Consider the following 15,352-nt stretch of genomic DNA (forward strand, 5'->3'; position numbering starts at 1 on the left):
CAGTCCCACCCTAGCAGAACAGATGTGGCAGCTTTCACAGGTCTTGAGTTGACATTGTATGTTCTCCACAGTATTTTTCCAGTTCTCTTTAGTTGCCTAAATTAAGATTTCAGATGAGAATAAATGACATGTAAATTTTTTCTGTTTTTTTAAGCTCATGTATTAAAGACTAGAAGTGTATTTTAATGAAAGCTGAGATCAGATAACACCATACGACTTCAAAAACTTGGTGTATATATTACTCCAAATGCCTTTAGAATGTAAAACCTAGTACCTCATTTATACTAGCAGAAACTACTATAAAAAGTGTGTCACTGAAGTTTACACCTTCCTAGTCAGAACCTAAGGTTTTAGGAAACTTTCTATTAGAAGTCTCCTCACAATCCAAAAAAAAAAAAAGCCACTATAAATCAAGCTTGCATTGGAAACAAAAGGACAAATACTGTATCTCTGCAGTTCTGTAATATAGTCTACACAAAAATACTAAGCTCAAGGAGGAGAAATCATTGTCATTGAAATTTAAAAAGGAGCTTGACAGTATGACTAAATTCCAAATAGATACGAACCTAAATGTCTAAGTAACAGGTAAAGGACATTTTACTCCAGCAAAACCATTCTTTGTGTGCAATTAGTTACTAATTTGATGATAAGAGAAGTAAAATTAATCTTTTTTTTCTTTGATCACATACAAAGGAGTCAACAGCCTGAAGTCCATGATACTTTATTACGACATTTTCATGTAGGAGAGCTGGAAGCTTAAATTTTTATATTTATCTATTACTCTCATCAGTGCTAAGAAGGATTTTATAGTCTTAACAGCGCTCGTGTTCTTGCCTGTGTCTTCTCTAAAGTTTTAGATTTTTTTTTCTTCCTTCTGTGAAGTGTTCTTAGTCCAAGAGACTTCATAATTTAAAGAAAGATATTATCAGTTTCAATAAAAATCTTTTTCCTGATTCAATTAAATTTATTTTACAGATCCACAATTTAGCCCAGCAAATTTAACTTCAGATTTTTGTGTAGAACCACTGGCACTTTCTTTCCACATCACTCACATGAGAGATGGCAAAAGTAGTAACATCAATGTTCAATAAATGATAAGTCTTTCCAGGGTTCACATATTTAGAAGCAACACAAACACTTGACTGTGGGTTACATTTATTTGGAGGACATCAAAGTTTCTTAGAAAGTCAGCTGGTATGTGTTTAATTTCTATACAGACCCCTCATTGGCCTGAGACTGCGCCGGCCTCATAGACTTTCATCTTTCTAGTAGCATGATGAGGGCACGCTCTAAGTGAAAGCAGTAATATCTTAAAGTTAAATATTAGGCAAGGTAATGCTGCTGTTTGTTCTGTAATGTGTAGCTGCTGTCCTGGGTGCACAAAATGAAGATAAGTATCCCAGAAGGGTAAAGAAAATTTTGGCTTTCTCTGCTGAAACTTACTCTGAAAGGAGTGACTGGGAAATCCTGGCAGATGAAAGTTCTTCCTTAGCATAGAAAAGCAGCAAGACACTTCATAAGCACAGTCCTAGGGAGAAGCCATGCAGAGCCTACACCAAATTAACCACTTCAGAAAGAGTCCTATAACCCCACAATTAATGGGATGAGAGAGTTGGTCAACTCCTGATTAGCTCCTAATATTAGGACATATGGAAAAGGAAGCAGCCAACTTTTTGAATAATTCATAAGCAAACATTTTTCTTAAATTCTTTCCTTATTAAATCTTATCACGGCTTCCTTCAAGTTAAGATTTTTGGTTTTATGGTCCCAAAATGATTTGTAAGTCTTAACATTTTCAAAAAATTGGAACTTCTCAATGAGGTGCTGTAAGAAAGGTTAAGAAAAAGGATTTATTACCTCCATAAGCAATTGAAACCTTAAGGTCAGGCTGACCCTTCCCATGTGAAACAGTGGTAGAGCAAGTAAATACAGATGTCAGAAAGGATGTTTAAGGAAAAGCACCCTCCTTTTTTCTATCTCCTCTCATCATCTTGAAGTATAAGACACAAAATGTGAGATTATAAAACTACTCCTGGTAATAGCTCATTGCCTCTAAGGCAAATATTCCCTGCTTGAATGTCATTGAATTTATGTAGTGTTAGATCAGGAGAACTTATACTGTTTCACTAAGACAATAAAGAAAAAAACAAAACACTGAAACAAAAAAAAAAAAAAAAACAAAACCCACAAACAAAACCCCCCCCCAAAACCAAACCAAGAAAACCCTCCACCCTAACCAAAACCAAAACAGATTTAATGGCATTTTTAGTTCTTTCATGTTCCTGTTTATTGGCAAAAGGGGTGAGTTATTTTGCTATAAAAGATACCTACATCAATTACATTGTGTAACAAACTGTATTACACTACATCATAGTGTATTTCCCCCTTATTTACCTCACAAGCTATTGAAAGTAAAGATTTCTGCAATATCTTCATTATTTTGGCACTTAAATACCATTAAAACACCAGTTTTTGAAAAATGGTAATTAGATTCATAAATCAGAATACTTCTGAAATTCAGTCAAATTATTTTTGTCTATTATTTACTACTTTTTAAAAAACACTACATTTTAGTAAAAACCTTCACTATATTGATTTTAAAGCTGCTCTTACAGTTTTTTCCACTTCACCAGTTTCTCCTCTGGCTACATCTTAATTATAGCAACCAACAAGGATATTTCATAGCTAAGGATATATCTTTCTACTCCAGAACAGGTAGTATTCAGTTGCAACACCCATTCCATATTGGCATTATTATACATATATGTTTACTACTTGTTTTATAGCTAATTATATGAAGTGGCAGTCAATATGGGCAAATTCAAGAACTTATGATGTCATCATCAGCCATTTTCTGACAGATTCGCTACTTCATTAGAAACTCCGAGACTCTAGATATGCAGCTGACAAGTGCACACTTACTTCCAGAGAGACTAGCTGAAGTGGAACTTTAGAGTCTGCAACCTAGATTCCACAGACTAACGAGGTACCATCTGTCAGGCATATTTCTGAAAGGGCAGAGAACGTCCACCTTCATCTGACACTGAATAACCTCCACATTTTTCAAGAAAGCATTAACATTATGCCTTTCCTATACAAGGTAATCAACTAAAATGCATGCCTTGAATGCTCAGTTTCTCGAATTCCGTAATTCAGGTGTATGAACACCATTAAAAGTATGATATTTGGAAATAGTTTCCTGATGGCATGTTAACGGCATTGATGGTAGTGAGCTAGGAAATCTGCAAAAACACCCAGGGCTATGAAAGATGAAGTGCACATTCTGGTGTATTTTCTAATAAAATATACCTATGCCATAAGCTACTGACTACATTTCTCCCCACAAAATATCTAAAAGTTTAATAGTGAACTGTTTTGGGTCTTATTTTGTTTTGCAGTCCAAAAGTGTGCACTAACGATACTGGAATCCTTGTTTAAATGCCCTGTAACATTTACCAAGGTATTATATAGAATGAGTTCCTCCTCACAAAGTATTTAAAAATGCTACCAAGGAGGTAGAAATTTCTGGTTTTTCTATATTCAGGAATTTTTTTGGTAGAACTGCATAGGCCTGCTCACCATTTTCTATTTCAATCTATCTTAAAACCATGTAACCATAAACAGTACTTTACGGAGCCTACAGAAGTTTGTCTTGACTAGACAAAAAAAGGCACATTTTTTATCCAGAGATGCATCAGCGAGCATGCTGTAACTAATACATTCAACAGCCCCATCATCACCCCAAACATTGTTCTTACACAACATTCTCCTGAGCTACCTGAATTTATGTTAAAGTACTGTTCTGCTTGCACTGGAGAGCAATTTTTTAGACACACACACAGAAAGACAGAAATACTGTAGTATTGTGTGAAATAACTGGGATTTGCAAAAACGACAGTGTATTTTATCCAGAAGGAGCAGGTGGCTACCACAATAGGGTCTTTGTTCAAACAGTTATAACAAATTAAACTTCAGAAACATGAGTTTTAAAGCATGGGAAATGAGATTATAAACACAAAGTATGGAAATGTAACACATTCTTACCTGTGCAGCTGTAAATACTCTCTGGGCCTGTTTAAAAGGTGAAGGAATCTGTCAACAATCTTGTTTTTCCCAACACCCTGCAGTAAATAAATATAATATTAAGAAATAATACAGATGTACACATTTAAGAGTTATAAACAGAGAAAACTTTCCAAAACTGTTAAAATACTCTCCATATTCCTTTACAGACAAACACAATTTCAATCCACACCAAAATTCTCTGAACAAAATTTAATTATATATTTCACATACATATATATGCATGTATGTGCAAAATACATCTGGAAATAGGATTGCATCCTTAGAGTTATGTCACACACACTGAAGCATCCTTTTAACTAACACCAGTTTTTTCTAGCCCTTTTATTTCACAAAGGTATTGTGAGGCTGTGAACGCTAGGAAGTTGGCTTGTGATTAGGAAAAGGTAATTTCTGGTGATCACTGGAAACATGCTGTAACTGTCATGTGGAATTAGAGCACTGCCTTGGTAATGTTTGCTAATGCCATTCCACTGGAGTTACAAAAAAAAGCCCAGGTGGAATCAGAATTGGGCTGGACACCAAAGTGATCTGTAACTCTCCTATTACAGGATGTCTGCATTAGCAAGCTGTGCAGAACAATGACAGAGGATTTATGAGGTGAATCGGGTGTTGCTAACACCCCGGTGTATCCTGCACAAGTGGTTCAGGAGCTGGTACTTCAGCCCATGCCTAGCCTGGTTCCTTGGAAGGAATTAGGTGTGCTGCTGGAGAACATCCTCCACTTCAGTCTCATCCTAAGAGAATCCAGGTCGTACGTCCCTTGGCATGTATCAAACTACAGTAAGGAGATTTCTTTCAGAAGTACATTCCTGATCAGGTCTAAAATGCTAATGTAGATGCAGATCAAGATGACAGTTCAGATGCAGACATTCTTATCCCTCCTGCAAGGACGTGGCTGCAGATTTGGGAGCTCAGAATGACAGTGAGATTGCCAAGGGTTGCAAAGGAAAAGAAAAAGAATTAGTAAAGTGTTCAGTTGTAACCCATCCAAAAACTGTTTGACAGGACACTGTCTCTCTGCTGAGATTCTCACTGACTGCATGAATGCATCTAGTAGCCCACATGAGTGTAAAGTAAAGCAGATAAATATAACCCACAGAAAGATTAAAGAGATTAGATGAAACCAACTTGAGGCCCGCTAATCTGTTTCACTTGGCATTGAAACAGAACAGGAGCGTTCAGAGCTGCAAGTTATGACATTTATGACTGTAAATTCTAGCTGAAAGATGGTAACTGCCAGCTGCAGAACAGCAAACTGCTTAAGCTTCGCAAAATGGGACCGCAGTCTCTCATCTGACTACATTTATGAGAATGGAGAATCGTTCATGTATGTGTAGCAGTTGAAATAATGGAAGGAGAGTTCTCACCACAAAGGCAGAGGGAAAAAATACTGCAGAGCTGATAAAAATAGAACTACCTAGATTCTACTTCGGACTCAACTCCAACACAGGAAAGCCAACTCAAGTTAGAGCCCTGCCACACGCCTCCTCACAGAACCTTCCTCCACCTGATTCTTCAGAAGATTCTACAACTTTACACACAGGTGGAGTAAGAAGCTGTGACACACTTAATATCTATCACCACTCATTTCTGCAACCATCACTGGAAACAGAGTTTTCCGCTGCTTTGAAACAGGGAATGAAATTGTGCTAACAGAGTCTTCCAGGAACTCAAAGAACACACCCATCTGGGGGGAAATATGCATGAACTGCATCAGAAACACCAAAAGTAACCAGAAACAGGGTAAGAATGTAAGAATCCTCTAGTGGTGCACACAATTTTATTCCCATATGTTTCCTATGAGTTGCAGTCAGATACTAGAAATCATAAATGGGTGAATAAACAGGAGTGCTCCTAATGTCAAGCACAAAACACCCATGCTGAAAGCAGCTTCCTTTACTTTTCCTAGGAGAGCTAACGATGACTGGGCAGATGTCAGCATGCAGTTTTCTGTAACAATCCCAAGTGGATTGCATATCCTTTTCCCTGCAGAGCAGGACTCCAGCCAGCTGTGGCAAGTACAACGATGAAGAAACAGATCAACATATTAAATCAATGTAAAACATAATTAATATCAAACAAAACGGTTACTGTAATTTAAAAAAAAGGCTTTCATGTGCATTAACGGAAAGCACATGTGGTTTGTACGCCTTCAATAGATTCTTAAAATTATGCCTGAAAAAAATATTTTCCCAGCTACGAAATAACACTGCTAGATTTTTTTCTCCCTCTCCTGTTCCAGTAGAAAGAGGACTAAATAGCTGGTTTTGGGTATTTCTATCCATGCTGTCATCACCAAGGATATTAACAGGCGTGCACCTCACTTTTGAGAGAACGCTCAGAGGAGACGAGCACGGTGGAGGGACCACTGGAGGAGCGGAGAGAGCACAGTTACCAAGTAATACCACAAAGTCAATGGGAGCTGTGCCATGACCACATCTCACCCCCTCTTCATTTGTATTTGTGCATCTCACCAGAGTCCCCACACACCTCCTTTTACTTCATTTTAAGTATACCTCAGTTTCAGAATGCGATGTGTTTTTTAAAACGTGCATGCAGTATTCAAAAGCCAAAAGGCATTCCCACCAGATTTTAGCTATTATAAACACGTTAATGTTGCCCAACTTCTAGACTGAACTGTTTCAGAGAGTACATTATGTGCCTTCATAGAGGCTGTGGTGTACCACATAAAATCCTCGGTTGGCAGCAGTAGCTGGAGTAAAGTTCAAGTCAAAGCTCTTTGATTCCATCCCTCCACATTCCTACTTCATGACAAGTTACCACTTCTCTTTGTCTCAGTTACTCCATTGAGAAAGCACGACATAATAGAAAGGAAGGAAGATATCAAAGCTATTAGAAGGCTCTTTAGCACCATTAAAAAACTGCAAAAAGAGCTTGGATGAGTTCCTTCCTTAAGTGCTATTCATTAATAAAAGGCCAAGAAAAGTGGGTTTATTCCAAGTTCACCTGACCTTCATGGCATAAAGAATATGCCTGGTAGTCTTCTTCAGGTGAACAAGAAATGTAGAAAATGCTAACCCATTTTGTAAAAAAAAACCAAAACAACCAAACCTCTGAAATGAGTTACTGGCACCTCAGAAACAAGAAGTGACAAAAATGGCAACAAAATCACCCTCCTTTCACTTGAGTGTATACCCAGTGCCAAAGATCAGGTTGGATCTTCTGGACACCCACATAGCTAGCAGTCAACTGTTAAAGCAGAAAGAATCAGAAATACCTTTCATATGAACATACTAAAAGACTGAGTTGAACTCGGACCAGATTCAGAACATAATCTCAAGTAATTTGAAATTATCACAGTCTAAGGTAACACTCAGAAGACAAACCAGTTCACCATTAACACTTGCTGTATGTTATTTATATACGCACTATTGCGGTTACTTAATTTAACAGAAATATAAACGTATGCTAATTAGAGAGAAAAGAACATCTGTGTTGGTGTTTCAGCTGAACTGAATAAAAATATTTCAGAAAGCAAATATTAGACAATTTTTATTCTGATAGACATATGGGACAACTGAAATAGAAAAATGGGAAGTAAATATCTGCACTAATGAATAACAAAAAGGAAATTATGCAGTTAGAACGCAAAATAATCCCTTAATTAAAAATTCTCCTAACTGACATCGTAAACACTTGTTACCAAGGATAAAATGACTTAATCTTCTAGCAATAACTGCAGTTTCAGATATAAACAAGGTTGTTACAGGTCCCAGGAGACATTTTGCAATTCAGGATGCAGCTATTACAGTAGTGGGACAAATTTCTTCCCTGCACAGCCCAACTAAAGTCAATAAAGTTATAGTCCAAAAGAACTGGACCCAAATTTTTGAAATGAGTAGTTTGCCTCCTAGGAAAAACTATTGAAAAAAAAATTCTAAACCATGCTGCCTCATTTTTATTTTCTTTTAAATGATTTGCAGGTCATACAGAAGCAGTTAGAGGTTGCCATGTTGTGATCTTCAGCACTGCCCTGCAGCTGAGACACTGCAATCACACCTTTTCCATTTCACCCACCTGGCAGAGCAGAGCACCTGTTTCATTACAAAAGAATGAAACAAGTTTTTAAACTGGTGAAAAAAGTTTATCACTTTTTCACCTTAGATTTTATAATTAATTTTAAAATTGTATTATTAAGGAATGAAAGACAATCTTGACTTCTCATTAAATTTTAGTACACAGAACCCTCATGTCAGAGTTCTCTGTGACTTTACGTAAAGTTATACTGATAGCGTCATTATCACAGAAGCTTAAGGCTGAACAATGAAAACTAAGAAAACAAAACCATTTTTGCTAACGTACAATTTCTAACAAGGAGTCTGGCACTGAACCGCCTTCTATGCCCACAGCTTGCCTGTTTCTGCCAACAAAAACATTTGCAAGAATGCAAGAATTTTGACTGAGGCCACTATTTTTACACCAGAGGATGTATTTCTGGTTGATTTAAAAAAAAAAAGAAAAAAGTATCACTACAGCAACAAGCAGCACCTATAGAGAACTCTCTCAAACACTCCAGGTGTTATTAAGCTCATCCCTCCCTGCTTGGAACAAATGTGAATAACGCAGTGTAGAAATTGCAGAAGGTGTGTCACCAGCAGGCACTAGACATTGCTACCAGAGGACCACTGCAATAGACCCTGTCATTGCTACCTCACTTGGATATGAGTAATGAAGGAAAATAGCTGCACAAAAGCAGTGGTGATTTAAGTCTGGCCCCAGCTGCAATCTACATATTTATAGATCAGTCACAACAGTGAATGCTCTGTGGTTTAGGATCTCATTATTTTATTTTGAGTTTATCATCTGGGGCATGCAACAATTATGGTCATGGTAAAATAATAAAATTTCACCATAAGAACAAATAAACATAATTCCCTGGTAGGAATAATAAATGGAATGCTTTGGATACCTCTCTGACTACAGGTCTAAATAAGGTTGTAGAGAATATGCCTTTTTAAGTAAAACCTTCTACCCAGAGCCCTACCAGGCTAGATGTAATCTTCACATTTCCAGAGAGGTAAGACAACTGTGGTTCAATGGAGAGGAGCATATGAAAAATTTACAATAAAAGAAGCTGGGGGGTAAAAACATCCAAAAGAAAAATCAATTAATTGATTCTTTTTTTATTCTGGTTCTTCAATATATCTTGTAAAGGCAGAAAGCAATAATGTAAGCAGAGACACACTTAAAGAGCATGCCTATTCTCGTATGTGCACATACTGTTATGACTGTAGCAAGTAAAAGAGAAATATTTTCCCAGTTCTCCACAACTGTCACACAGAATTCCTTAGGCAAAAAAAAACCACCATAGTATTTGGCCCAATTTAGCTCATTTGGACCTCAGTTTCTTCATGCTTATAATAATGAAAAAACCAACTTGGTTTAGGATAGTACATTCTTGCCTTGCAGAGGAAACTGTCCATTTTTACACAAGTTTAAGAAGGAAAACAAAGTTCTTTATTGCTAGATAAGTTAAAATGCCAAACATTTTCTATTTCAAGTTTTTTGGTGAATTATATTATTATACTGTCAGTATCTACTTAATTCAATTTCACAATGAGATACGAACAATATTATCTTAGAAGGAAAGATCTATTCAAGCATGTCCTTTTAAGTATCTTTAAGAAAGACTCAATCATTTGTTCTACCAGATTCTTCAAGAATAAAATAAATTCCTAGTGGGAGCCCAGGAGTTCACTGAAGTTGATCTCTCAGTTAAAGAAAGGCAGCAGAAAGGATGAATTTACATTATTTTATCAGGGAAACAAATTACCAAATGTGCCAAAAGGCAGTTACGTTTCTAACTTTTTTTAGTGTAATTGTGATAGTCTGCTTACTGTGGGCTCACATCAGCATTCTTACTAAGTGCTGCCAGAGACTATGTCATGGTCTTCTTTCAAATTATTTATAACAACATTTAGCACCTCTATAGAATTCTTCATCCTTATTCTATTTTGTATTTCCTTCTGATTTTCCCTTATCTATACATTGCCTAATTAGACTGCAAGATACTCGGGTACAGGCTTGTTTTACCACCTTGCAAAGTGCTTTCCTTGTACGTGTGGAAGAAGAGGGGGAGCCATTTTGAACAAGATGTACAACCTGAATTTCCATACCATCAAATGAAGGAGGACAACATTTAAATGTTTTCTGTATTCAGCACTAATTTAACCAGTAACTGAATGGCATTTCTGATTATTGTTATCGATTAACAACTTTGTGTTTCTTGTTGAAAAGAGAACATAAGTAATAGGAAAGCCAGAACAAGATGTGGAACACCAGCACCCATTAAGCCTTAATAAGAATTGTTCAAGAGAAGAAATATGACTTGTCTTTTTTTAATGTAGCTCTTCCTTATTAGAGTAATTTACCATAAAAGCAGGACGGATGCTGGCAACACAAGTATTTCATTTTCAAGAGTAGGCCAGCCAGTACCAAATACTTAGACATAGCCATAAAGTTTGGCAGTGAAGAAAACTACAAGACAAAAAAGAAACTGGGAATTCTGGAAAAAGAAAACAAGGAAAAGGTAACAAACAGGGAATGGTTCTCATGAACGCTGGGGCTACATTTCCTCTGTCCACTCTTCAGGAAGACTGACAAAGAGAATGCTTCTTGTAATTTTGGCAGCGCTTACACGATTAGGACAGTAATGACCACTCAGCCACTGTCCATTACTATGCTCTACACTTCGAAAATGGTGCAGAGACTGTAACAGTTGATGTTAAGTGTAGAAGGCCAAGCGCTGTGTGCCAAAGCTGACAGGGTACAGTCAAGCAGAGGAGCACACGCTTGACTAAAATGCACTTAAGAATATTGGATGTACCTAGTGAAACTTGAATAAAAATAAAACGTATGTATTATTTAGAAGGCACGTTATGGAATGGATAAGGGCTAGTGAAGGGCTAATGAAGACATGGCCAGGGATTACATGCAGTTCTCAAGGCCCACCAGAACTCCTGGACCTGGTACAAACTGCATCTGGCCTGCTACATAAAATTGCAGTTGTGCTGTTTTAGATAACTCATGGTAGACAATGGAAGATGTATATTTTAGAGATATTTACGTACTATATTAAAACTTATAATATTTATAGTTATGCCATATTTATACAGTGAATGAAAAGAGAGTAACTCTAAAAGTCAATGATTAAAAGACTCATCATGTAAAATGAACACAACTTGTTATTACATACTTGCTGTACACTAACTGTGCCCTAAAACCAGAAATGTTCAGGATTCATTGCTACAAAGCCTCTTTAATTTATGAGACCAGCTATCTGAACAGCTCATACTATAAATCATGGCAACAGAATAATGCCAAATAAAATATTTCTTTTTTTTGTTTAACATGTGGTTAGGTGTTTCAGAACTTCAGGGCTATAATATAATTCAGAAGTGACAAGGTTGTGAGACTTCCCTCTCCAGAAAGCCACAAATCCCTTATAACTATCAGTATTTTGTTTGGCATCTTCAAAGACAGCTGATGTTTGCCAAGGCTTCACCTGTGACCAATAAATGTGAAAACATCCAACACCTCTCTCTACACAACTTCCAAATGCAACAATTTGGGAAATGTTATATGTAAAATTTAAAATTGAGAGACAAAATAAAAGTGTTTCAGCCACTGCTTTTTTCCAAGTTTTTCCACATAAACAAATTCTGTTTATTAACATAGTTTATCTCCTATTTGCCAAAGACAGGAAATTCAAGAAGACAGCAAAAGATACCAAGCAGAGGCCAAACCATGAACTGCACAATGTCCATCAGGAAAAATTTCACAAAAACACAGCCTAAAAACTTTCCTTGGTAGTAAGAATAAATACTGTCTCATGAAGCTTGGGAGCAGCTGTAAGAGCTAAATGCAATGACTAAACAGTCACTGCAAAGTTTGGAATAAGTAACCTTTACTAAACGGGACTCTTGCCATTGTTTGCCTGTTGCTTTGAGAGTAATAAATAGCTGCTTACTCTCAGCTAAGGAAGAAACTGCTTCATAGCTGCTTTGCGAAACTATAGATCTCATTGACACTGAGACTACGGGCTCATTCAGGAAGCAGTATCAGGAGCCATATTTTAAGTACTGGCATTTCCTTTAATTGGAAGCTATTTCATAGCTGAAAATTCATATCTGTCCACTGCCCTTCCTAAGGTCCCAAAGAAACCTGTTTGCTTACATATGAAATGGAAGCATATTCCAGTTAGCATCCAAAATAAATAAACAACCAATGTAAACAAATATTTACACAAAGCCATATTTCATGTAATACATTTATGCTGTGATATCCTGGGCCATATAAGCTCCAGGGAACACACACGAATGGAGTGGGTTATAAAGTAATAAAGTAGCTTAATTCAGAAGCTGGACATGTCTAAAGATATCTGTCAGTATATGACACTTGTCTTCAAATTCTCCTTGGTTTCATTAAGAAAACCAGTCCCTAACATCCACCTAGATCATTTCATTCTAATTTACTGTATTTCAAAAACTAATCGCCAAAGTTTAGATCTTGAAAACAACTTTGGTAAAAGGACTCTTACCAGGCAGCTCTTACCTCAAAAGAATACACAAAAGAGACTATTTACATACTTTGAAATAGAGAGATCTTAAGATAACAGGAATTTTTTGTGCATACATGTGTTACAAAAATTAAAGAGGCAGAAGAGAAAAACTCCATTCAGTCAACCAAGCAAAACCAAATCCAGTCTCTAAAAGAAAGGCTACAGGCCAAGCCTTGCACATTGAATCACAGTTGAACGGAGATACTCACTTATAGTGTCATCATTTTGATAGACCAAATCATGTTCTACGTTATATGCCAACTCAATTAAATATCTAGGAAATGACACAAGCATTCAAAGGGATGTTAGTCATATATTTTGAAATACCCAGGTTCCGAGTATTTGCACTGTCAGGTATTTACATCGAATTTCCACTATTCACTCATTCACCAACAAGAAGTACCACAGAAAAGAACTCAAAACAACACTTCGCATCTCCACACGAAAACAATTTTTCTTCCAAATACGAAACACGAATATACACTGGCATATATATCAAACAATCATAAAACCCTACCTTCATGTTACATACTGTTAAAGTAATTGAACGGCATAAAATCCCGTTTTTTAATGATTTGCTTTAGAAAAAGAGGATGAAAACTCTTCAGTGGGGAAGGTATCCGCACATATAGCATGAAACCATATTGATGTAATACAGTTGCTTTTGAAGTACTTGAACAGGACTCAACACATGCTGCAGAAATTTACAGTAATATATTTAAGGAATTAGCCAAGCAATTTCTAAATGGTTAGTGATCATCCCTAAGAAATCAAGGATGATTGGTGTGGTCCTAAAAGACCGCAGAATGGCGAATACAGTGCTCAAACTTAAAAACAGTATTTCAAAAAGAAAAGGCCAGTTGGCCTCTTCTTAGTCACACATAAAAACAGTGGAACAAATTAGTAAAGAGCAAACCTGGAAGTACTCAGAAGTATGTTAGCAATTAAAAAACAAAACCTGTAAGTATTACTGATTTGCCAAAGAGAAATCACAGCAAATAGATTTTCCAACTGAGCTGATGTCTAGAATCAAAGCAGCATGTTCCAATACTTCAACTCAGTTAAATATTTTAACACTGTCTTCAATTAGAGTTTCATAAGCTTGGGGAAAACGTGGCACACATTAAATTATTAAAGATGAGTACACCACTGCTGGGAAAATGCCTTATAACCTAAAAAAAATCGTACTTGCAGAGTCTTCAAAATTTTTTTGCCAAATTGGTAGAATACATGAAGCACATGTCAGGGCCCTAAGTGTGCCACCAGGCTCTGCAAGCTCTTCCCCTCCACCTAGGGTTTTACTTGCCTGTGCTGAAGGTCAGCTCTGACATGGTGTTGCTGTCTCACTGGGGCCCTACCATGGCTTGGGAGCTTCATTTACACTCAGGCCTTCTCCTTGGTTCCTTCCCAACCTACACTGTGGTGATGTTGTGCCTGGCCCTGTACCTTGCTGATTCCAGCCTGGACCTGCTGATTTGACTTCCCAACTTGACCTCAGACCTGCCTCCTCACTGTGGACCTGTCTGGCAGCCACTAGGCACTTGGCTGACCATGGCTGCTGTCCCCAGACCTGTTCTTCTTGCTCTTCTTGCTTGGACACTGTGGGACTGCGAACCTTGTCATTAAGGAAACTGTCCCTGCTTCCGTTCCCCTGTGGAGTGGTCCACTCTTGCTATTTCCTGACAGCAGGTCCTGCAGGCAATACATTTTCAATTCTAACTCAGAAGCTGGCATAAAGAGCACTGTTTAGAAAATATAACCAATAGATCTTACTTCATTTATGAAATAGATTAATTTCTATTTATTAATAGATAAAACCTTTCGGGAGAAGCTGGCATCATCCAGGAAAAGTCTACAAAGGTTTCAAGAACATCATCTTCATAAATTCAAGCCGTTAACATCTAAATAGATAAGACTCTATATAACTGTACATTCTAATTTTAATATATGCACATTAATAACAATTAGCATTTTATATTCCTTGCTCTGTAGATTAGACCATTAGTGTTTTGTGTTAGACTTTTTCCAAAGGCTATTGCAAAACATTAAGACAAGCATCCAGGAAATTATTGTGTCCTTGCTAAGGGAAAGCTAAACTGTAAGGAGATTATGAGGGAAAACCCAATCTAGTAGCTTGGGAAGTAACACTTTCGCTAACATTTCAAACATACATAAATAATAACAAAAGCTCTCTTTTTTCAAACCAACTGGAAAAATGTGTCATTTTGTTCAACTCAGCTAACAGTTCCAGTAATAGTTTAAGATGGTTCTGATGAACAAAGACTTTTAAAGAAACCCAGCTGGAGAACATCTGCCCATACCTCCTCAAGGGGAGCTTATAAACTGTTACAAGGTATCACAAGACAGCACCAACTGGCTGAAAGAACTACAGCCCCCATGATCTCACCAATAAAATCTCCATCAACAACAACACCAGCCAAAGAAGAAAGTGAATCTGTATCTCTTTTAGATAAAACTAATATTTTGCTATCACGAAATAAGATTTAGATATACTTATGTGTACACCTCTTATCTACCATTAGAGATTATAAAGGAGAGGTTTGATACATAGCCAAGAAAGATAATCAAAGCCATTAACTGAAGATTTTAATGGTAATGATGTTACATAACTATTAATGTTTTGACTTTTTACTCTGATAGGAATGTAAAAAAAAATATATATAT

At 36.9% G+C, this 15,352-nt stretch overlaps 1 protein-coding gene across 2 annotated transcripts in view; it reads right to left on the reverse strand.

The window, feature by feature from the left end:
• The window catches only part of VWA8 (von Willebrand factor A domain containing 8), a 195,603-nt gene that overhangs the window by 101,286 nt on the left and 78,965 nt on the right, over nt 1-15,352 (reverse strand). For both annotated transcript variants that reach the window (XM_064440807.1, XM_064440806.1), the window contains exon 21: nt 4,045-4,121. In XM_064440807.1, the coding sequence (XP_064296877.1) occupies nt 4,045-4,121 (77 nt within the window). The remainder of the gene's footprint in view (nt 1-4,044; nt 4,122-15,352) is intronic.

This window comes from Phalacrocorax carbo, chromosome 1 (genome assembly GCF_963921805.1).
Source record: "Phalacrocorax carbo chromosome 1, bPhaCar2.1, whole genome shotgun sequence".
Lineage (NCBI taxonomy): Eukaryota > Metazoa > Chordata > Aves > Suliformes > Phalacrocoracidae > Phalacrocorax > Phalacrocorax carbo.